Raw genomic sequence first — 25,408 nt, 5'->3', positions numbered from 1 at the left:
GTCTGTTTTTTTAACATTTTATTTGCATATTATGGTGGAAAATAAGTATTTGGTCAGAAACAAACAATCAAGATTTCTGGCTCTCACAGACCTGTAACTTCTTCTTTAAGAGTCTCCGCTTTCCTCCACTCATTACCTGTAGTAATGGCACCTGTTTAAACTTGTTATCAGTATAAAAAGACACCTGTGCACACCCTCAAACAGTCTGACTCCAAACTCCACTATGGTGAAGACCAAAGAGCTGTCAAAGGACACCAGAAACAAAATTGTAGCCCTGCACCAGGCTGGGAAGACTGAATCTGCAATAGCCAACCAGCTTGGAGTGAAGAAATCAACAGTGGGAGCAATAATTAGAAAATGGAAGACATACAAGACCACTGATAATCTCCCTCGATCTGGGGCTCCACGCAAAATCCCACCCCGTGGGGTCAGAATGATCACAAGAACGGTGAGCAAAAATCCCAGAACCACGCGGGGGGACCTAGTGAATGAACTGCAGAGAGCTGGGACCAATGTAACAAGGCCTACCATAAGTAACACACTACGCCACCATGGACTCAGATCCTGCAGTGCCAGACGTGTCCCACTGCTTAAGCCAGTACATGTCCGGGCCCGTCTGAAGTTTGCTAGAGAGCATTTGGATGACCCAGAGGAGTTTTGGGAGAATGTCCTATGGTCTGATGAAACCAAACTGGAACTGTTTGGTAGAAACACAACTTGTCGTGTTTGGAGGAAAAAGAATACTGAGTTGCATCCATCAAACACCATACCTACTGTAAAGCATGGTGGTGGAAACATCATGCTTTGGGGCTGTTTCTCTGCAAAGGGGCCAGGACGACTGATCCGGGTACATGAAAGAATGAATGGGGCCATGTATTGTGAGATTTTGAGTGCAAACCTCCTGCCATCAGCAAGGGCATTGAAGATGAAATGTGGCTGGGTCTTTCAACATGACAATGATCCAAAGCACACCGCCAGGCAACAAAGGAGTGGCTTCGTAAGAAGCATTTCAAGGTCCTGGAGTGGCCTAGCCAGTCTCCAGATCTCAACCCTATAGATAACCTTTGGAGGGAGTTGAAAGTCCGTGTTGCCAAGCGAAAAGCCAAAAACATCACTGCTCTAGAGGAGATCTGCATGGAGGAATGGGCCAACATACCAACAACAGTGTGTGGCAACCTTGTGAAGACTTACAGAAAACGTTTGACCTCTGTCATTGCCAACAAAGGATATATTACAAAGTATTGAGATGAAATTTTGTTTCTGACCAAATACTTATTTTCCACCATAATATGCAAATAAAATGTTAAAAAAACAGACAATGTGATTTTCTGGATTTTTTTTTCTCAGTTTGTCTCCCATAGTTGAGGTCTACCTATGATGTAAATTACAGACGCCTCTCATCTTTTTAAGTGGTGGAACTTGCACTATTGCTGACTGACTAAATACTTTTTTGCCCCACTGTATATTCTATCTCTCAATGTTAAAATGAACCTACCCTTAAAATTATAGACTGTTCATGTCTTTGTCAGTGGGCAAACTTACAAAATCAGCATGGGACCAAATAATTATTGCCTTCACTGTATGTGAACTCATTTTACAAACTACACTCCACAATGAATTCATCTAGGGGTGCAGTGATCATATATCATATTGCCACCACATGTGCCTCACAGAATTTTATACCACTGAGCAGTGAAGAAAGAATAAATTACATTTTTACCACTGAAATACTGTTTTAGCCCCAAGTTTTTAATTTTTCTAAGGGACAATAGGATTTTTTTTTACAACAAACTAAGGTCCATTTTTTTCTGAGTGCGCCAATACCCTACATGTAATCAGGAAATATTTTTCAGGCACAGTCCGAAGTTCAGAAGGCAAGGATTTCCAGATTTTACTGTGGCTATGACCCACTGGGAGACCCCATGAGGCGCCAGAACAGCAAAAACCCCTGTAAGTGACCCCATTTTACAAACTACATCTATCAATAACTTCATCTAGGGGTGCAGTGATCATATTAACACTACGGGTGTGTCACAAAATTTTATACCATTGGGCAGTGAAGAAAAAATAACTAAATTTTTACCACCAAACTGTTATTGTAGTCCCAGATTTTACATTTTCACACAAGAAGTGAGTAAAAATGGCACCAAAATAACCCCAAAATTTGTCCCACAATTTCTACTGAACGTAGCAATATCCCGTATGTGGCTGTACTGTATTACTTAGCCATATGGAGAGAGTCAGGAGGAACAAAGCGCTATTTGCCTCCTGGAGCGCAGATGTTCCTAAAACAGTTTGCAGACTCCATATACAGAGCCCCTAATTGCTAGAAGAGCAGAATCCCCCCTCAAGTGATCCCATTTTGGAAATTATGCCACTTTGGAAATTTATCTACAAGGGTAGTGACGATTTTGACTCCATGAGTATTTCCAGAAACAAGCAACAATGAAAGTTGCTGAGTGAAAATTACAAGTGGCCATTGTAGTGACCTGTACGCTTTAGTGACCAGTACGTTGCAGACACCAGTCATATGATCAGTAGCTTTCCTAGCTCTGGTGACCCAGATGTTGTCATGACGTCACTGGGTCACGCCGTGGAGTCTCCGAATCAAAGGCAGGCAGAGGGGCTGTCATCCCTCTACCGGCTCCTGGAATACTGCGATTGCATTCGATCGTAGCATTTAGGGGGTTAAGTTTCCATGAAATGTCATGAACGGGTTAAAGGAAGTATGTCAGCAGGATATCGCCCCAAAACTATTTATCTACACATGTAGCGCTTTCAGAAACAAGTCCAGAAATGCCTTTATAGGGCTAGTCTGTTTTTCTGTTACTGAAAAATCAGTGTTTGAATTGATGTGACAAATAATGCTTAAGCGCTATTGTAGATCTATAGCCTCTGTCACTCCAGCTCTACTTCCCACTGACCTCAGGAAAATAGGGCACTGGTCAGGGAATAGAGCTGGAGTGACAGAGGCTATAGATCTACAATAGCTTTTTAGTTTCATTTGCATATCAGTTCAAACACTGATTCTCAGTAACGGAGGAAAGGGCTATAAAGGTATTGTTGGACTTGTCTTTGAAAAGGCTGCATGCGCATATAAATAGTTTGGGGTGTCACATTCTGTTGACGAAATTCCATTAAGAGAATAATGGTCACCCACAGAATGATAATGAATGTATATTAGAAAAATTATCAAATATGTTAAGTGTCCCTAACACCACAATAAAGTCAGGTCTTAAAGGGGTGGTCCGGTACCTAAAATTTTCTTTATAAATATACACTGATATGTAAAAGTTTGGGCACTCCTGGTCAAAATTACTGTTATTGTAAACAGTTAAGCAAGTTGAAAATTAAACGATCTCTAAAAGGTCTGAAGTTAGACATGACATATTTCCTTTGTATTTTAGGCAAAATATATATATTTTTTTCATCTTTTACATTTTAAAAATTACAAAATGGAAAATATGCAGATGCAAAGTTTGGGCACCCTCCATGGTCAGTACCTAGTAGCACCCCCTTTTTCAAGCACCACAGCTTGTAAACACTTTTTGTAGCCAGCCAAGTCTTTCAATTCTTGTTTGAGGGATTTTCATCCATTCTTCTTGGAAAATTCTTCCACTTCTGTGAAATTCCTTCGTCGTCTTGCATGCACTGCTATTTTGAGGTCTAGCCACAGATTTTCACTGATGTTCAGATCAGCGCACTGTGAGGGCCATTGTAAAACCTTCAACTTGTGCCTTTTAAGGGTGTCTGTTGTGGATTTTGTGGTATGTTTAGGATCACTATCTATTTGTAGAAGCCATTCTCTTTTGAACTTCAGCTTTTTTTGCAGATGGTGTTATGTTTGCATCAAGAATTTGTTGAAATTTCATTGAATCCATTCTTCCCTCTAATAGTGAGTTAGTCCCCGTGCCATTGACTGCAACACAACCTCAAAGCCTGATTGATCCACCCCTAAGCTTAATGGTTGGCGAGATGATTTGTTCCTGAAATTCTGTGCCCTTTTCACTCAACACATACATTGTGGCCAAAGAGTTCTATTTTAATCTCATCGGTCCACAGGACTTCTTTCCAAAATGCTACAGAGTTGTTTAGATGTTCCTTGGCATACTTTTGACACTGAATTTTATGGTGAGGACGCAGAAGAGGTTTTCTTCTGGTGACTCTTTCATGAAGGCCATGTTTGTGCAGGTGTCTCTGAACAGTAGAACAATGTACCACAACTACAATGCCTGATAAATGTTTCTGAAGATCTTTTGCAGTCAAGCTGAGGTTATGATTTGCCTTTGCAGTAATCCTACGTGCAACTTTCAATGAAATTTTGCTTTTGTCTTCCAAACCTTATTTTGACCTTCACTGTTCCTGTTAACTGCCATTTATTAATTACACTAGAAATAGGCCAGATGCTATTGCATTGGGAGTGCGGTGAAATTAACATCTGTGTATGTGACATGAACGTCACTTGCGCAGGCGCAAGTGACATACACGTCACCGCTATTCCCACGCATACGTAGTAACAACGCAGCTGTTACTGCGCATGTGTGGGAATAGCGGAGACGTGTATGTCACTTGCGCCACAAACTGTGCCTGCGCAAGTGACACTGCCGCGGTGCCTTATGGGATTCGGAAACAGTGGCCGGAAGTCCCAACTGTCGATTATATATGTAGATTTCAAACTGAAGAAAGGGCAACTTGAAAACGCTTTGATATCTTCTTATAGCCTTCTCCTGCTTTGTGGGCCTCCACCATTTTCATTTTCAGAGTGCTAGGCAGCTGCTTAGAAGAACCCATGGCTGCTGTTTTGCACAAGGTTAGAATAGGTTGGGCTTTTATAAACATGGGAAATTTAGATCACTTGGTCTTTCCTAGTAATGACAGGAACAGGCCAATTAAGGTCTGAAGCGTTGGGCAAAGTTATTAAAGTTATTAGATTTGAGCACACAAATCACCAAGGGTGCCCAAAATTTTGCATAGACCCATTTTCCTTTTTATAATTTAAAAAAAAAAAAAAACAGTAAGTTTGACCAGGGGTGCCCAAACGATTACATACCGCTGTATATATATTTACATCCCAACCACTTTTTAATTTTCTTTCTTATAAAATACCCTACATTTTCCCTATCTAGCTAATCCCTAAATTTATTTTTTTTACTTAACTTCCTGTGATGTTTCATTTGAGAGGAGTCTCAAACAGAACATCTCAGGAGGCTGGGGCTACACTCACTTACCTACAGTTACTTACTACAGTTTTTGTATCTCATCACCACTCCCTTAAGAGGTCCTGGATTGATGGTGATAGAAGCTGCGGGAGAGGTGAGCTCAACGACAGCAATCTGATTTGATCTCCGCTGCTGCATCTTCTAACTGTGAAAGAAGACAGTCTCAGGGGGTGGTGATGGAAGCGGTGTGCGCACCACATTGTCTAGCACTGCCCTCAAATGAGGTCACCAGGTAGCAGTACTGTTGTCACTAACTGCACTGGTTCCATTACCAGCCCTCTCTGGGGACTAGCCTAAAACAAGTAAGATACTTAATCCCTGCCGGTCTTATCAAAGTATTTTTTCTTTGAAACACCAGTGTCTCATAGTAACACTTACACAATTGTAATAATGCAGACAGCCTCTGATTCACGCTGCCCATAGTTCGAGCAGCATGAATCAGATGACAATTTCCCTAAAAGCAGACCATGGAATATCACCAATTTAGAGTCTGAAACAGCATTTGTTTAAATCAAATCCAGAATTAAATTTGGCATGGTGAATTATAAGTCCTTCATTTATATTTTCCATTCCCTCTCACAGTGGCGTATCTAGGGGGGGGCAGCCGGGGCATGTGCCCCGGGCGCAGCCGGCAGGGGGGCGCAGTCGGGCCGCATAATATGGCGATCCGCAGTGTCTCCCCCGGCAGCTGCATTCTGCCGCCCCTGGTCTGGGAGTCAGCTGTTCTCTGTGCCGACTGTCAAGCTGAGAAGCACAGAGAAGCTGCAGAGGCGCCGGCTCCCAACAGGTGCGGAGATGGAGGGGGGCCCCTGCAGGGTGGCTGTGGCAGGCAGGGAGAAATCCCTGCAGCTCCGCTGCCCACAAGAGAAAATAGCAGCGGAGCTGCAGCGATCTGTCTTCCTGCCCGCGCTTCCTCTCACACAGACCCGCCGCTGGATGAAGTCATCATTCAGCGGATGGCTGTGTCAAAGGAAGGCAATGAAGAGCGCGAGGAGAGGTGAGAGGGGTGTGTGTGTGTGTGTGTGTGGCGTGCTGCAGGGGAATGTGCAGAGAAGTAAATGGTGTGTGTGTGTGTGTAGGGGGAGGAGAGAGCAAGGATGGGGATGGTGGTGGAGGAGGAAATGATGGAAGTGGTGGAATGGGCAAGGATGGGGATGGTGGTGGAGGAGGAAATGATGGAAGTGATGGAATGGGCAAGGATGGGGATGGTGGTGGAGGAGGAAATGATGGAAGTGGTGGAATGGGGAAGGATGGGGATGGTGGTGGAGGAGAAAATGATGGAAGTGGTGGAATGGGCAAGGATGGGGATGGTGATGGAGGAGGAAATGATGGAAGTGGTGGAATGGGCAAGGATGGGGATGGTGGTGGAGGAAATGATGGAAGTGGTGGAATGGGTAAGGATGGGGATGGTGGTGGAGGAAATGATGGAAGTGGTGGAATGGGCAAGGATGCGGATGGTGGTGGTGGAGGAAATGATGGAAGTGGTGGAATGGGAAAGGATGGGGATGGTGGTGGAGGAGGAAATGATGGATGTGGTGGAATGGGCAAGGATGGGGATGGTGATGGAGGAGGAAATGATGGAAGTGGTGGAATAGGCAAGGATGGGGATGTTGGTGGAGGAGGAAATTATGGAAGTGGTGGAATGGGCAAGGATGGGGATGTGTTGTGAATTCTGTTGTCGAACTCCCTCCTGTGGTCGTGAATGGTACTTCGGCGAGTTCTGTCCATGGGCTCCCTCTGGTGGCTGTGAGTGAAGCTGCTGCTTCTGAGGTTCCTTACACAGGTGACGTGGTTTATCCTTTGGTTGGCTGCTCTATTTAACTCCACTCAGATCGTTACTCCATGCCAGCTGTCAATGTTCCTGCATTGGTTCAGTTCGCTCTTGGATCTTTCTGGTGACCTGTCTTCTCCAGCAGAAGCTAAGTTCCTGATAGTTATTATTTGTTCATTGTTTCCTTGTCCAGCTGGTTATCATGATTTTGTCTTGCTAGCTGGAAGCTCTGGGATGCAGAGTGGCACCTCCGAACCGTGAGTCGGTGCGGAGGTCTTTTTGCACACTCTGCGTGGTCTTTTGTAGTTTTTTTTGCTGACCGCAAAGATACCTTTCCTATCCTCTGTCTGTTTAGTAAGTCTGGCCTCCCTTTGCTGAAACCTGTTTCATTTCTGCGTTTGTGACTTTCATCTTTACTCACAGTCAATATATGTGGGGGGCTGCCTTTTCCTTTGGGGAATTTCTCTGAGGCAAGGTAGGCTTTATTTTCTATCTCTAGGGCTAGCTAGCTCTTAGGCTGTGAAGAGGCGTCTAGGGAGAGTCAGGAACGCTCCACAGCTATTTCTAGTTGTTGTGATAGGATTAGGGCCTGCGGTCAGCAGAGCTCCCACATCCCAGAGCTTGTCCTGCGTGAGTTTAACTATCAGGCCGTGCCGGGTGCTCCTAACCACCAGGTCCATAACAGGGATGGCGGTGGAGGAAATGATGGAAGTGGTGGAATGGGCAAGGATGGGGATGGTGGTGGAGGAGGAAATGATGGAAGTGGTGGAATGGGCAAGGATGGGGATGGTGGTGGAAGAAATTATGGAAGTGGTGGAATGGGAAAGGATGGGGATGGTGGTGGAGGAGGAAGAAATGATGGAAGTGGTGGAATGGGCAAGGATGGGGATGTTGGTGGAGGAGGAAATGATGGAAGTGGTGGAATGGGCAAGGATGGGGATGGTGGTGGACAAGGAAATGATGGAAGTGGTGGAATGGGCAAGGATGGGGATGGTGGTGGAGGAGGAAATGATGGAAGTGGTGGAATGGGCAAGGATGGGGATGGTGGTGGAGGAGGAAATGATGGAAGTGGTGGAATGGGCAAGGATGGGGATGGTGATGGAGGAGGAAATGATGGAAGTGGTGGAATGGGCAAGGATGGGGATGTTGGTGGAGGAGGAAATTATGGAAGTGGTGGAATGGGCAAGGATGGGGATGTTGGTGGAGGAGGAAATGATGGAAGTGGTGGAATGGGCAAGGATGGGGATGGTGGAGGAGGAGGAAATGATGGATGTGGTGGAAAGGGCAATGATGGGATTGCTGGGGAGGAAATGCTGGAGGTGGTGAAATGGGCAATGATGGGCATGACGGAGAAGGCAATGATGGAGGTAGTGAAGAGATCAATGATGGCGTGGGGTAGAGGACAATAATATGTGTGTGGACAATTTGAGTGGGGATAGGGGGATTTATTATGTGTAGGGAGAATTTGGGGTTGGGGAATTTATTATGTGTGGGGTGAGATTTGTAGTGGGGATGGGGGATTTAATGTGTGTGGGAGACTTGAGGACACAAAATGAAGAGCAATGGGGGGCATATATGAGGAAACAGTACAGGGGAATTGGGGCCAAGTATGAGGAAACAGTATGGGGGAATTGGGGGCATGTATGAGGAAACATCATGAGGGAATGGGGGGCATGTATTAGAAAACAATATGGGAGAATGAGAGCACAGTATGAAGAGCGATGTGAAAAATGTATGTGGACAGAGTACGGGGAGTGAGGGTGATGGGATGTGTGCAGACACAGTATGGGGAGTTAGGTAAGCAGGTAGTATAGAAAGTGAGGGGGAAAATATATGAGGAGACAGTATGGTGAACAGAGGGATGTGAGAGGAGACAGTATAAGGAGGGAGGGTAATAGTGTGAGGAGACAGTATGGGGGGACAAAAGTGAGTGGGTACAGAATAGAAACTGAATAGTGGGGGTGTAGCATGGAGGGACAGTGTGAGGGCACAGCCAGGAGGGGACAGTATACCAGCAAGGGGGAGTGTGATGAGAGAGTACAGTATAAATACTGGGCCTTATAGGGGAAACACAGTATGAGAGGACAATGTGAAGAGGGGGCCGGTATGGAAAGGAGAGGTCAGTGTGAAGAGCATGAACCATAAGAGGGACAGTGTGGGGGTCATATTTTGTGCAGACAATATAGTGAGGGGCAATTTTTTATTCAGGAGCATTATAATGACACTTGTATCTTTAAGGGCGTCATGTGGAGATTTTCTGCAAAAGAACGGAGAAGATGGAAGTCTGCAGAGACGGCTGTGGATAAGAAAACTCATCATGGGGTCTGGACAAGATGAAGAAAAGAAGATCGGCTCCAGAGACGACGTCATCTATAAGGTACCTGGATGTAAATGTTATTTGTGATACTGACTAATTCTCATGTTTTTATTTATGTTAGGAGCTTTAAACGGAATGTCCAGGTTTGTAATGAGTCTGCAGTCATTCTTTATGACTACAGATTTCTGAATTCTCACAGTGCGCCCTGCACACTGTCAGGATTCTCTCATGCTGGCAATTTAGATACATGCGGTCACATACTGACTAGATATGTGTGGCCTCACTCAATGAACTGAGCGAGGCCGGGGACGTCTAGTCAGATTGTGGTGAGAAGTATACAAATCGCATGCATGTGCTGACATGACTGTCCACAGGCAAGGGAGAATCCTAAAAGTGTGCAGTGCATTAGTTGTGAAAATTCAGAAGCCTGCGATGTCAGGATTCAGCTCTGCAGGATCCAGTAGTTGTCACATGGACACTTCACTCACATGCGACTTTCATACTTGTGGTCCTGTGACAATGTCGAGCTTCTCTTCTGCTTCTCTCAGTTTTTCACTGATCATTGAGAGCATTAGGGGGAGGAGCTCGTCGGTACATGACTAAGTGTGAAAATCGCATATGTCCTTGGGGGGCGCCAAAATGAATTCTTGCCCCGGGTGCCAGAAACCCGAGATACACCTCTGCCCTCTCAAAACAATTCTTGCTTCGGTGCAAAAAAAACTGCATAAAAATAAAGCAACATTCAGTGATGCCAACTGCAAAACCAATAGCAGTAGATCCTGAAAAGTGCGTATGACATACTACATCATTTAGATAACTATTAGGCTGTGTGCACACGTTGCTGATTTTTCGCGTTTTTTTCGTGTTTTTTCCCTATAAAAGCGCTAGAAAACTGCAAAAAAAACAGCATACATTATGCATCCCATCATTTAGAATGCATTCCGCAATTTTTGTGCACATGATGCGCTTTTTCCGTGAAAAAAAACGCAGCATGTTCATTAATTTTGCGGATTTTTTGCGGATTTCCCACTATATAATGCATTGGGACATGTCCGGAAAAATCCGCAAAAAAAAGCACCAAAAACGCGGTAAAAACGCGCAAACAATGCATGCAGATTTCTTGCAGAAAATTTCCAGTTTTTCTCAGGAAATTTCTGCAAGAAATCCTGAACGTGTGCACATAGCCTTACACTTTATCTGCTCTTCTAAAGTTAAAGAAGTTTTGTGTCTAGTAAATAACAAGAAATAGTGATTACACTCTAAACAAATTATGTGTTAAATTTCTAACCTTTATTCAATATAGCTTTAGGTCGCTTTTTAATATACAGGGTGGGCCATTTATATGGATACACCTAAATAAAATGGGAATGGTTGGTGATATCAACTTCCTGTTTGTGGCACATTAGTATATGGGAGGGGAAAACTTTTCAAGTTGGGTGGTGACCATGGTGGCCATTTTGAAGTTGGCCATTTTGGATCCAACTTTATTTTTTTCAATGGGAAGAGGGTCATGTGATACATCAAACTTATTGAGAATTTCACAAGAAAAACAATGATGTGCTTGGTTTTAACGTATCTTTATTCTTTCATGAGTTATTTACAAGTTTCTCTTTGTTTACAGCCATTGACATGTTGCAGATGTTAACACGTAAGGAGCGGATAGAAATTGTGTTGATGTCTGGTGAACGCAGTACCCGAGTCATTGCAGCAGATTTCAATGCAAGACTCCCTATGCAAGAAAACTGTCACCATTCCCATTTTATTTAGGTGTATCCATATAAATGGCCCACCCAAAAAGTTTGCCTCATCACTGAACATAATGTTCTGTGTAAACTGAGGGTCCTGTTCAAATTTTTGTTTTGCCCATTCTGCAAATTCAGCGTGCCAATCTAGGTCACAAACCATTCCCATTTCATTTAGGTGTATCCATATAAATGGCCCACCCTGTATATAATTATATATAATGTATGTACACTACAATGGGATATAAAAATAAAAGGCTATCTCTCTGATGTACTTACCGTACCTAAGCTTATCTACTATATAATTGTCTAAGGGTCACTTCCGTCTGTCTTTCTGTCACGGATATTCATTGGTCGCAGCCTCTGTCTGTCATGGAAATCCAAGTCACTGATTGGTCGCGGCAAAACAGCCACGACCTATCAGCGACGGGCACAGTACAGAAGAAAATGGCCGCTCCTTACTCCCTGCAGTCAGTGCCCGGCGCCCGCATACTCCCCTCCGGTCACCGCTCACACAGGGTTAATGCCGGCGGTATCGTTACCGCTGCTATTAACCCTGTGTGTCCCCAACTTTTTACTATTGATGCTGCCTATGCGGCATCAATAGTAAAAAAAATGTAGTGTTAACCCCTTCCCGACCCATGACGCCACGTAGGCGTCATGAAAGTCGGTGCCAATCCGAGCCATGACGCCTATGTGGCGTCATGGAAAGATCGCGTCCATGCAGGCCGGGTGAAAGGGTTAACTCCCATTTCACCCGATCTGCAGGGACAGGGGGAGTGGTAGTTTAGCCCAGGGGGGGTGGCTTCACCCCCCCGTGGCTACGATCGCTCTGATTGGCTGTTGAAAGTGAAACTGCCAATCAGAGCGATTTGTAATATTTCACCTATTATAACGGGTGAAATATTACAATCCAGCCATGGCCGATGCTGCAATATCATCGGCCATGGCTGGAAATACTACTGTGCCCCCACCCCACCGATCGCCCCCCCAGCCCTCCGATCTGGCCGGTACACTGCTCCGGCTCCCCTCCGTCCTGTGCTCCGGCTCCCCCCGTGCTTTTGTCCGCTCACCCCCGTGCTCCAATCACCCCCCCCGTGCTCCAATCACCCCCCCTGCACTCCGATCCACCCCCCCCGTGCTCCGTTCCACCCCCCCGTGCTCCGTTCCACCCCCCCGTGCTCCGTTCCACCCCCCGGTGCTCCGTTCCACCCCTCCCGCGTTCCGATCCACCACCCCCGTGCTCCGATCCCCCCCCCCCACCCCATCATACTTACCGGTCCTGCCGGGGTCCGTCCGTCTTCTCCCCGGGCGCCGCCATCTTCCAAAATGGCGGGCGCATGCGCAGTGCGCCCGCCGAATCTGCCGGCCGGCAGATTCGTTCAAAGTGCATTTTGATCACTGAGATATAATCTCTCAGTGATCAAAATAAAAAAAATAATAAATGACCCTCCCCCCTTTGTCATCCCCATAGGTAGGGACAATAAAAAAATAATTTTTTTTTTCCACTAATGTTAGAAAAGGGTTAGGGCTAGGGTTAGGGGTAGGGTTAAGGTTAGGGGTAGGGTTAGGGTTAGGGTTAGGGGTAGGGTTAGGGTTAAGGGTAGGGTTTCGGTATGTGCACACGTATTCTGGTCCTCTGCGGATTTTTCCGCTGCGGATTTCATAAATCCGCAGTGCTAAACCGCTGCGGATTTATGGCGGACTTACCGTGTTTTTTCTGCGCATTTCACTGCGGTTTTACAACTGCGATTTTCTACTGGAGCAGTTGTAAAACCGCTGCGGAATCCGCACAAAGAAGTGACATGCTGCGGAATGTAAACTGCTGCGTTTCCGTGCAGTTTTTCCGCAGCATGTGTACAGCGATTTTTGTTTCCCATAGGTTTACATTGAACTGTAAACTCATGGGAAACTGCTGCGGATCCGCAGCGTTTTCCGCAGCGTGTGCACATACCTTTAGAATTAGGCTATGTGCACACGGTGCGGATTTGGCTGTGGATCCGCAGCGGATTGGCCGCTGCGGATTCGTAGCAGTTTTCCATCAGGTTTACAGTACCAAGTAAACCTATGGAAAACCAAATCCGCTGTGCCCATGGTGCGGAAAATACCACGCGGAAACGCTGCGTTGTATTTTCCGCAGCATGTCAATTCTTTGTGCGGATTCCGCAGCGTTTTACACCTGTTCCTCAATAGGAATCCGCAGGTGAAATCCGCACAAAAAACACTGGACATCCGCGGAAAATCCGCAGGTAAAACGCAGTGCCTTTTACCCGCGTATTTTTCAAAAATGATGCTGAAAAATCTCCCACGAATCCGCAACGTGGGCACATAGCCTTAGGGTTAGGGTTGGAATTAGGGTTGTGGTTAGGGTTAGGGGTGTGTTGGGGTTAGGGTTGTGGTTAGGGGTGTGTTGGGGTTAGGATTGTGATTAGGGTTATGGCTACAGTTGGGATTAGGGTTAGGGGTGTGGGGGGGTTAGTGTTGGAGGTAGAATTGAGGGGTTTCCACTGTTTAGGCACATCAGGGGTCTCCAAACGCAACATGGCGCCACCATTGATTCCAGCCAATCTTGTATTCAAAAAGTCAAATGGTGCTCCCTCACTTCCGAGCCCCGACGTGTGCCCAAACAGTGGTTTACCCCCACATATGGGGTACCAGCATACTCAGGACAAACTGCGCAACAATTACTGGGGTCCAATTTCTCCTGTTACCCTTGTGAAAATAAAAAAATGCTTGCTAAAACATCATTTTTGAGGAAAGAAAAATGATTTTTTTATTTTCACTGCTCTGCGTTGTAAACGTCTGTGAAGCACTTGGGGGTTCAAAGTGCTCACCACATGTCTAGATAAGTTCCTTGGTGGGTCTAGTTTCTAAAATGGGGTCACTTGTGGGGGGTTTCTACTGTTTAGGCACACCAGGGGCTCTGCAAACGCACGTGACGCCCGCAGACCGTTCCATCAAAGTCTGCATTTCAAAAGTCACTACTTCCCTTCTGAGCCCCGACGTGTGCCCAAACAGTGGTTTACCCCCACATATGGGGTATCAGCGTACTCAGGAGAAACTGGACAACAACTTTTGGGGTCCAATTTCTCCTGTAACCCTTGGGGAAATAAAAAATTGCAGGCTAAAAGATCATTTTTGAGAAAATAATTTTTTTTTTTTTATTTTCATGGCTCTGCGTTATAAACTTTTGTGAAGCACTTAGGGGTTCAAAGTCCTCACCACACATCTAGATAAGTTCCTTTCGGGGTCTAGTTTCCAAAATGGGGTCACTTGTGGGGGGTTTCTACTGTTTAGCCACATCAGGGGCTCTGCAAACGCAACGTGACGCCCAGGGCCGGCTCCAGGTTTTTGAGGGCCCCGGGCGAAAGAGTCTCAGTGGGCCCCTCCTTTAACACATACCCCGATTCATGATCGCATATAAACACAGCCATGTAGTATATAACACTGCCCACGTAGTATATAGCAGCCCATGTAGTATATAGCAGCCCACGTAGCATATAGCAGCCCATGTAGTATATAGCACAGCCCACGTAGTATATAGCAGCCCACGTAGTATATAGCAGCGCAGCCCACGTAGTATATAGCAGCGCAGCCCACATAGTATATAGCAGCGCAGCCCACGTAGTATATAGCAGCGCCACTCACTCATGCACTGGTAGGACTAGGAGCTCCTCCTGAATCTGCCTCATAACTTCAGCAGCACAGCAGCCAGCCAGGGGCGGAGAGCAGAGCAGAGAACTCTCTCCCCCCACAAACAATGTCACACTGGCTGCCTTCTCTTAACCCCTATGTGTGCCTGCCTGGCTGCACTCACTGAGTGATAAGATGCTTGTGTCAGAGCTGGCACATAGGGGTTAAGAGAACGCAGCCAGCAGTGACTTTGTAGGCGGAGAGAGCATGTTATCTCCTGCTCGCCCAGCTGTATCTATGACAGTCTGAGTGGGCCCCCCTCTCTCCCCAGGGCCCCGACATTTGCCCGCTGTGCCGGGTGCTGACGCCGGCCCTGGTGACGCCCACAGAGCATTCCATCAAAGTCTGCATTTCAAAACGTCACTACTTCACTTCCGAGCCCCGGCATGTGCCCAAACAGTGGTTTACCCCCACATATGGGGTATCAGCGTACTCAGGAGAAACTGGACAACAACTTTTGAGGTCAAATTTCTCCTGTTACCCTTGGGAAAATAAAAAATTGCAGGCTAAAAGATCATTTTTGAGAAAATAATTTTTTTTTTTTATTTTCATGGCTCTGCGTTATAAACTTCTGTGAAGCACTTGGGGGTTTAAAGTGCTCAATATGCATCTAGATAAGTTCCTTGGGGGGTCTAGTTTCCAAAATGGGGTCACTTGTGGGGGATCTCCAATGTTTAGGCATACAGGGGCTCTCCAAACGTGACATGGTGTCCGCTAATGATTGGAGCTAATTTTCCATTTAAAAAGCCAAATGGCGTGCCTTCCCTTCCGAGCCCTGCCGTGCGCCCAAACAGTGGTTTACCCCCACATATGGGGTATCAGCGTACTCAGGACAAACTGGACAAGAACATTTGGGGTCCAATTTCTCCTATTACCCTTGGCAAAATAGGAAATTCCAGGCTAAAAAATCATTTTTGAGAAAAGAAAAATTATTTTTTATTTTCATGGCTCTGCGTTATAAACTTCTGTGAAGCACCTGGGGGTTTAAAGTGCTCAATATGCATCTAGATAAGTTCCTTGGGGGGTCTAGTTTCCAAAATAGGGTCACTTGTGGGGGAGCTCCAATGTTTAGGCACACAGGGGCTCTCCAAACGCGACATGGTGTCCGCTAACAATTGGAGCTAATTTTCCATTCAAAAAGTCAAATGGCGCTCCTTCCCTTCCGAGCCTTACCATGTGCCCAAACAGTGGTTTACCCCCACATGTGAGGTATCAGTGTACTCAGGAGAAATTGCCCAACAAATTTTAGGATCCATTTTATCCTGTTGCCCATGTGAAAATGAAAAAATTGAGGCTAAAAGAATTTTTTTGTGAAAAAAAAGTACTTTTTCATTTTTACGGATCAATTTGTGAAGCACCTGGGGGTTCAAAGTGCTCACTATGCATCTAGATAAGTTCCTTGGGGCGTCTAGTTTCCAAAATGGGGTCACTTGTGGGGGAGCTCCAATTTTTAGGCACACAGGGGCTCTCCAAACGTGACATGGTGTCCGCTAAAGAGTGGAGCCAATTTTTCATTCAAAAAGTCAAATGGCGCTCCTTCCCTTCCAAGCCCTGCCGTGCGTCCAAACAGTGGTTTACCCCCACATATGAGGTATCAGTGTACTCAGGACAAATTGGACAACAACTTTCGTGGTTCAGTTTCTCTTTTTACCATTGGGAAAATAAAAAAAATTGTTGCTAAAAGATAATTTTTGTGACTAAAAAGTTAAATGTAAATTTTTTCCTTCCATGTTGCTTCTGCTGCTGTGAAGCACCTGAAGGGTTAATAAACTTCTGGAATGTGGTTTTGAGTACCTTGAGGGGTGCATTTTTTTAGAATGGTGTCACTTTTGGGTATTTTCAGCCATATAGACCCCTCAAACTGACTTCAAATGTGAGGTGGTCCCTAAAAAAAATGGTTTTGTAAATTTCGTTGTAAAAATGAGAAATCGCTGGTCAAATTTTAACCCTTATAACTTCCTAGCAAAAAAAAATTTTGTTTCCAAAATTGTGCTGATGTAAAGTATACATATGGGAAATGTTATTTATTAACTATTTTGTGTCACATAACTCTCTGGTTTAACAGAATAAAAATTCAAAATGTGAAAATTGCGAAATTTTCAACATTTTCGCCAAATTTCCATTTTTATCACAAATAAACGCAGAATTTATTGACCTAAATTTACCACTAACATGAAGCCCAATATGTCACGAGAAAACAATCTCAGAATCGCTAGGATCCGTTGAAGCGTTCCTGAGTTATTACCTCATAAAGGGACACTGGTCAGAATTGCAAAAAACTGCAAGGTCTTTAAGGTCAAAATAGGCTGGGTCATGAAGGGGTTAAAAATAATAAAAAAAACAAAAAACCTGCTATACTCACCCTCCGTTGTCCGCCGAGCCGCTCGCGCTGGCCGCCATCTTACGTTCCCGGCGATGCATTGCGAAATTACCCAGAAGACTTAGCGGTCTCGCGAGACCGCTAAGTCATCTGGGTAATTTTGCAATGCATCCTGGGAACGGAAGATGGCGGCAGCCGTGCGCGTATCGCCGGAGCTTCGGTGGATCCCAGGGGTGAGTATATAACTTTTTTATTTTAATTATTTTTTTAACAGGGATATGGTGCCCACACTGCTGTATACTACGTGGCTGCTATATACTACATAGGCAGTGTTATATACTATGTGGGCTGTGTGATATACTCTGTGGGCTGTGCTATATACTACATAGGCAGTGTTATATACTGCGTGGCTGCTATATACTGCGTAGGCAGTGTTATATACTATGTGGCTGCTATATACTGCGTGGGCAGTGTTATATATTACGTGGCTGCTATATACTGTGTGGGCAGTGTTATATACTGCGTGGCTACTATATACAGCGCGGGCAGTGTTATATACTACGTGGCTGCTATATACTGCGTGGGCAGTGTTATATACTACGTGGCTGCTATATACTGTGTGGGCTGTGTTATATAGTACGTGGCTGTGTTATATACTGCGTGGCCACTGTTATATATTGCGTGGCCTGTATTAACGCATCGGGTATTCTACAATATGTATGTATATAGCAGCCACGTAGTATATAACACAGGCCACGTAGTATTTGTCTGCTATATACTACATGGCTCCTATATACTACGTGGCCTGTGCTATATACTATGTGGCTGCTATATACATACATATTCTAGAATCGGGCCACCATCTAGTATATAATATTTATGTAGGAAGCAAAGTATTATTATGCTTCTCAATTGACTAAATCATATAATCCCAAAATCTCAGCCTTCCGTATTTATCCAACTGTGATTTCCCTTCTTTGACAATGGAAATTAATTGATTACTTGGCACGCCGCCACACAAGTTCAGTTCATGAACTGCAAAAAAAGCAATGCTGAACACAACTCAAAAACTCTAAAAATGAGACACTGCTACAATTAAATCCATCACTATTATGTGCTCTAAAATGAAAAGAAAGCTTGGAAAGTCACCATTCTATAGAAAAGCGAAGAGCAAAGTACTGCAGTGCACAGGCGCTGGGCCTCTCTGACCTTTCCCACTGCCTGCACACTGCAGTACTTTGCAGACAAAGTACGCCTGCGCCGGAGCTGCGTCGTGAAGACAAGAAGAGGACGTCATCGTAAGAAGATAGAAGGTCCCGGACCGCGACGCCCATCGGACCCGGACCGCAGCGGGACTCCGACTGGATGAGTATAATATAACCTCTTTTTCTCATCTTCCAGGATACATCAGGGGCTTATCTATAGCATTACAGAATGTTGTAGATAAGCCCCTGATGTCGGTGGCCGCAGCTCATCTTTGATTTTTGGGCTATGTGCACAGGTTGCAGATTTGTCTGCAGAATTTTCTGCACAGAATCTGCATCTCTTGGCAGAACGCAGGCAAAAATCCGTGCGTTTTTTTGTGCGGATTTTCATGAGTTTTTTTCATGCGGATTTGTCTGCTTTTTGTAACCTAAATAAAGATCTATTATTTAATTAAAAAAAGAATTGTGATGTCATTTCTTTGTCCAACCTCTTATTTTACATATTCCATTGAAGAATAATGTTTACACACACACACAGACAGATAGATGATAGATAGATTATACAGTGCCTTGCGAAAGTATTCGGCCCCCTTGAAAATTTCAACCTTTTCCCACATATCATGCTTCAAACATAAAGATACCAAATGTAAATTTTTGGTGAAGAATCAACAACAAGTGGAACACAATTGTGAAGTTGAACGAAATTTATTGGTTATTTTAAATTTTTGTGGAAATTCAAAGACCTGAGACTGGGACGGAGATTTGTCTTCCAACAAGATAATGATCCCAAACATAAATCACAATCTACAATGAAATGGTTCACAAATAGCATTGTTACGATGCTGGAGCGTCACGGATCGTGCTGTCGTAGCAATCAAAATGCCACTGTGTGACGGTACCCTAAGATTCACGTGTATACAAGGACACAAGGATTCCGAGGAGAACATTACCAGTGTATCAGACTGCCATTGTGCATACATACTGCATGCTGGCGCTAATGCTTCCTGAAGTAAGCGATGCACAGGCAGGCACCTAACCTTCAAATAGAAGAAAATGTGGTCACTTGGTACAAACCCTTTAAATGATTATGTTGGACACATGTAGCTGGCACATTGCTCGGAACCCCTCTATCTTTCAGAGAGGCGAGTAAGTGTAAGACCTTGTTCACAGGTTGCATGTTTTTCAGCATTTTTATGCACATTATCAGCTCTGTTTTGTAGTACCAGCAAAGTCTATGAGATTTCAGAAATCTCATGCACACAGCTTGTTTTTTTTGTACTCAGTAACACGGGCAAATTCTTGGGTTTTGCAGAATGGAACATGTCACTTCTTTCAGCGTATTTCACCCATGGAAAGCAATGGGTGGTGCAAAAAATACTAAAAAAAAAACTTAGGTATCAGTTTGTGGTACAAAACTTGAAGCAGAATAAGATTTTGTTTATGCACTAAATTGTATCAGCAGGCACAAGAGACAAATGTGCCATTTATAACTTCGGCACTAGGCAGTTTATTGTATTCTGATAGTAGCAGTGTGCTCAGAGTTTGCACAATGGGGTATATGGGGTAGACCACCCTTCACTACATGAATGGCTCCCTCAGCCCACAATAGCCTTATCCTTGTAGTTTTGTGATAAAATAACCTTATACATTGATACTACCTACGTATAAGCAGATACACCACGACCAAAGCCAGAAGTGACTATTTCTCCAAAAACCCCGGCTGGCTGGAATTCTGGTACTTTTTATGTCCTCACAGCTTTCACTATTCTCCAGTACTGTTCGTGTTTCACGTCAGATTCAGTGTAACATTGGGGCCATGATGAGCAGATGCCAGTCCTCGGGCAGCACAGAGGAGGCACCATGGCGGAGGTGGGTTACACAGTGTGGATACGGCCAGCTCCTCGCACAATGGCAGGATGTGGGGAGTTTCCGCAGCCTGGCTTTTCTAGGAAAGCATGTGTCTGCTGCACCTGGAAATGCCCTTCACCTAATGCTGAGGTACTGGACAACCTGCTGTGCAGCTATGGCGGCTGGCGAGATGATAACCCGAGGGCTGTGAGGACCGCAGTTATGTGCCAGGTGTCTGGTACCAGCTGTCTCTATGGGGGCACCTGCGGGCTGAGGTGGGCTCTCGGGTAACAACCTGTGAAGGGTTCTTCTGTGGGAGTTTCCCGCCTTTGGCCGGTGCACAGGTGAGGGGCACCGTCTCCCCTCAGCGCAGTCTTACCTGTATCCCCGGCCGCGCCGTGCACAGCACCGCCATACTCCACAGTGCAGCGGTGAGGAGAGCTGCCATGTTTGTCCTCCAGCAGCGGTCTCTCTCCAGTGCCATTACATGCCGGTCACCTCGGCTGCCCCGCACCACATTAGTCCTCGTAGTGTCCGCAGAAGCCTTTCGGTGTGACTGTGCAGCTGCACGGAGTGCGCCCTGCCTCCTGCACTTCCTTGTCCGACTCCCCCTCACTATCCGCTCCCAGATGTGTTCCCTGCCCCGTCCCCGCCTGGAGAGGAAACTATGTCCAGATGCTGGTGGCATGTACGTAGGCATCTGTGTGCCCACAGCCTGGCTGTATACAGAGGGCACGGCTGTGGGGGAGGTGGGCACGTCTACCTGCACCCTTCATCATGGCAATATTGTAGTGTTAGCCACCCTTCCTTCACATAATATTGGTGCATAATTAGGAAACCTTACTGGCAGGCAAGGTCCCACAGTGTCACCCCTACCCCTCAGCCAGACGTGGCTAACCACTGATAAGCCTGGTTGCCCACTGTTAGGCTATGTGCACACGTTGCGGATTTTGATGTGGATCCGCAGCGTTTTTTGCACTCGCGGAATTGCATCAAATCCGCAGCATAGTGCACAAGCAATATTAGTCAATGGGAAACTGACATTTGGTGTGCACATATGGATCGCCCCCCAGGCGCTGTGGGGTACTCTGTACCGGGTCCTTCGGTTCTCAGGGGGATGTCACGGTGGCTGACCCGGTCCGTGGCCCTTGGGACGTCCGAATTAAAGGGAAAGGTCTTTAAAGGGATATGTTCGTGACGCCACCTGTGGTATTCGGTCAGGGTGACCAACGCTGCTAAGGGGTCCGCTGGGGTGATGTTATGGCAGCTAGATAGTATATCTTCTCACAGGTGAAGTATGTCCCCAGGCAGTGTCGGACTGGCCCACGGGGATACCGGTGGACCCCGACCCAGGGAGGTGGAGGAGGAAGAAGAAAAAAAAAAGACGCGGGCCCTTTAAATCTTCGGGCGGCTCTGACCGCCGCCACGACCAGGGTTCCCCCCCCAGTGCCAGCGCTGGCATCGGGCCCCCCTTCTAATACTCATGTCTCCTGGTTCCTGCGGCAGCTGTAGTGTCTTCAGCGCCCTCTGACTCTGCGACGTCTCAGGGCAGAGGGTGCGATGACGTCATCACTGAGCGCTCAGCCTCTCTGTCCTGAGCATTGCAGAGCCAGAGAGACGCTGAGTGCACCGGACCTTCGCTGGGAACGGGAGAGGTGAGGATTTTTTTTTATGTCTGACTGGGGACAATAATAATGAAGGAGCGGGTAGGGGTGGCATAATACTGTGCGGGGTGGGCAAAATACTGTGCAGGGGGAGGTACGACATAATAATGTGTGGAGGAGCTGGAGGGGGGAAATACTGTGCGGGGGCATAATACTGTGTGGAGGAGCTGGGGGGGGAATACTGTGCGGGGCATAATACTGTGTCGAGGAGCTGGGGGGGAATACTGTGCGGGGGCATAATACTGTGCGGAGGAGCTGGGGGGGATACTGTGCAGGGCATAATACTGTGTGGAGGAGCTGGGGGGGGAATACTGTGGGGCATAATAGTGTGGAGGAGCTGGGGGGGAAAATACTGTGCGGGGGGCATAATACTGTGCAAGGGGGAAATAATACTGTGCAGGGGAAAAAATACTGTGCGGGGGGCAATAATACTGTGCAGGGGGTGGGCATAATACTGTTCGGGGGGCATAATACTGTGTGGAGGAGCTGGGAGGGAAATACTGTGCGGGGGGCATAATACTGTGCGGGGGGGCATAATACTGTGTGGAGGAGCGGGGAGCCCATAATACTGTGTGGAGGAGCTGGGGCATAATACTGTGTGGAGGAGCTGGGGGGGCGTAATACTGTGTGGAGGATCGGGGGTCCCATAATACTGTGTGGAGGAGCTGGGGGGCATAATACTGTGTAAAGAAGCACGGGGCCCACAATACTGTATGTAGGAGCAGGGGGCCCATGATGTGCTGTATGGAGAAGCATTACATGGGGCCCATAATACTATATGGAGGACTATGAGGTGCCCGTAATACTGTATGGGCACTATGTGTTGACCATAATACTGTATCACAGACTATGAGGTGCCCATAATACTGTATGGAGGACTGTGGTTACCCACAATACTATATGGAGGACTATGAGGTGCCCGTAATACTGTATGGGCACTATGTGTTGACCATAATACTGTATGACGGACTATGAGGTGCCCATAATACTGTATGGAGGACTGTGGTTACCCATAATACTGTATGAAGGACTATGAGGTGCCCGTAATACTGTATGGCGCACTGTGTGGTGCCTATATTTTGTACTATATCTGTTTTTTTATCTGTGCATCAGGAATCGTGGCATGTGTTAAAGGGGCCCATGAAAACCTGGAGCCAACCCTGGCGACAACGCACAACAAGATGAATACCGGCTGCTACTGTGACAGGGCAGTCTTGTTAAATGACTCCTGCAGCCTTTTATAGGCCAGCGGCCTTTCAGTGTTACTGCTATGTGACGTCAGCGCGCGGCCTGTCACAGAGCAGAGTGCCCTATCACAGCTGCAGTCGGCAGCCATTGTAACGACCAGGCCGAATATGAAGCCAGAAGAGGATACTGGGGAGCGCAAGAAGGTGAGAAGAATCCCCCCCTCTGTAGTTGGGCAAGGTAGTGGCCATAGGGACGGACATAGGGGCCCAGGGAGGGTACATTAAATAAAGGGGCCCAGGATGAGGACATTATTACTGGAAGGGGGCCAGGATAGGGACCTTATTAAGGTGGACATTGGGGTCCAAGATGGAGACATTAAATAAAGGGACCAAGGATCTGGCACCTTATTAAATAAAGGGGTGACATAATTACTGTATTGAGGTCAGGATGAGGAACATACATTATTGGTTTATGGTGGCAAATGGGGACATAATTGCTGTAGGGGCCAATCAGGGGACATTATTACTGCTGTAATTTACTTTTGATCTTACTGTCTTCCATGGGGAGAACAAAAGGGTCCTGCTACTGTGCAGGGTGCCACTATGTCTTTTTTTTCTTCACCTGACATAGTATAGAAGTCTTATATATTCACATACACTTGCTCAAAACAATATTGTACACATCCCTCCTATATGGGGGTCAAAGTACCAACTATACGTAGATATCTCACATGTAGTGTGACCAAATAAATAAGAATGATCACCACTATGGTACTAATATATGAAAAACAATTTTATTAAATTCAAGTATAAAATATGTAAAAATACAGTAAACAACATGTAAAGAAAGGTATAGAATCCACAATAATGGACTATACCGAGTCGTCCGTAAGAAATCCAACCAGAGCCAGCATATGGATACAAGCAAGATGAACACCAGACAGGAATTGTATATTAAAAAACGCCTTTATTAAATACAGTGGCAATTAGATGTATATTTTACATATTCATAAAAAATCCGCATGAGAAAAGACAAAAATAATAATGTATAAAAGAATTTAAAAAAATATAGAAAAACCTGAAGTAAAAGGCTGACCCCAACAGTATATATAAGCCGCAAGGGGTGTAGCTCCCACAAAATCTATGTAGCCCAACTAAAGCCTTAAAAATAATAAGCAGCACAAGAGTATCCGTATATAGATGTATGCTGGACTACTAAAAGTGCAATGTGCCCAAATATGTTAATAATTGTACAAAAAAAGAAATACAGATATCAGCAGTGTGCTAAATATAAATAAAGTGTCAATAGTGCAACAATATTTACCAAAATTGGTGGAAGGATAAGCAAAGAAGATGCTAACCAAGGGGATCAAAGCAGCCTAATTAATCCAAGCATGTGAGGTGGTGGTATGGGGAGCACACTATACCTTAATTGTGCAAGCAGATGTGCTTTGATCCCCTTGGTTATTGGTGGACTTTAGTGATTCCCACGGCTTCCAACTAATAGAGTAGTATCATTGCCCGTATTTAATATTGTGCTGTGCACATTTTCGGCCGTATCTGGCTATATTGCACCTTGGCACCTTGTGTTCTGTTTTTTTAGGAGTAATTTGCTAGTCTGTATAGGCAGCATCTTCTTTGCTTATATATACTGTTGGGGTCAGCCTTTTACTTCAGGTTTTTCTATATTTTTTTAAATTCTTTTATACATTATTATTTTTGTCTTTTCTCATGCGGATTTTTTATGAATATGTAAAATATACATCTAATTGCCACTGTATTTAATAAAGGCGTTTTTTAATATACAATTCCTGTCTGGTGTTCATCTTGCTTGTATCCATATGCTGGCTCTGGTTGGATTTCTTACGGACGACTCGGTATAGTCCATTATTGTGGATTCTATACCTTTCTTTACATGTTGTTTACTGTATTTTTACATATTTTATACTTGAATTTAATAAAATTGTTTTTCATATATTAGTACCATAGTGGTGATCATTCTTATTTATTTGGTCACACTACATGTGAGATATCTACGTATAGTTGGTACTTTGACCCCCATATAGGAGGGATGTGTACAATATTGTTTTGAGCAAGTGTATGTGAATATATAAGACTTCTATACTATGTATACATCTTGCTTGTATCCATATGCTGGCTCTGGTTGGATTTCTTCCTAGTTAAGTGGGTGTCCACAATTTCTTCCACAGCGCACGGGTCACTTTCATAAGACTATTTCACATAGTTTATAGCCTATACCGGCATGCGTATGCATATATAATACCATTGTGTTCTGTGGATTTGTTTAAATGAGTCGTCCGTAAGTACGACTCGGCTACACCATACCCCAATGGGCACCCCTAACCTGCTATCCCTTGGGTCCGCACTCTATTCATGCGCACTACCCACGGATATGAAAACGGCGCAATTTGTGATATAAAA

At 45.4% G+C, this 25,408-nt stretch overlaps 1 protein-coding gene across 1 annotated transcript in view; it reads right to left on the bottom strand.

The window, feature by feature from the left end:
• Nucleotides 1-20,736, bottom strand: part of TNFRSF11A (TNF receptor superfamily member 11a) — a 203,780-nt gene extending 183,044 nt beyond the window's left edge. The window contains exon 1 of the mRNA XM_069730634.1: nt 20,495-20,736. Coding sequence (XP_069586735.1) covers nt 20,495-20,599 — 105 coding nt within the window. The 5' untranslated portion in view covers nt 20,600-20,736. The remainder of the gene's footprint in view (nt 1-20,494) is intronic.
• Nucleotides 20,737-25,408: the final 4,672 nt, after the last annotated feature.

Source organism: Ranitomeya imitator, chromosome 6 (assembly GCF_032444005.1).
Source record: "Ranitomeya imitator isolate aRanImi1 chromosome 6, aRanImi1.pri, whole genome shotgun sequence".
NCBI classification, from domain to species: Eukaryota; Metazoa; Chordata; class Amphibia; order Anura; family Dendrobatidae; genus Ranitomeya; species Ranitomeya imitator.
This window is presented reverse-complemented; position numbering and strand designations above follow the sequence as displayed.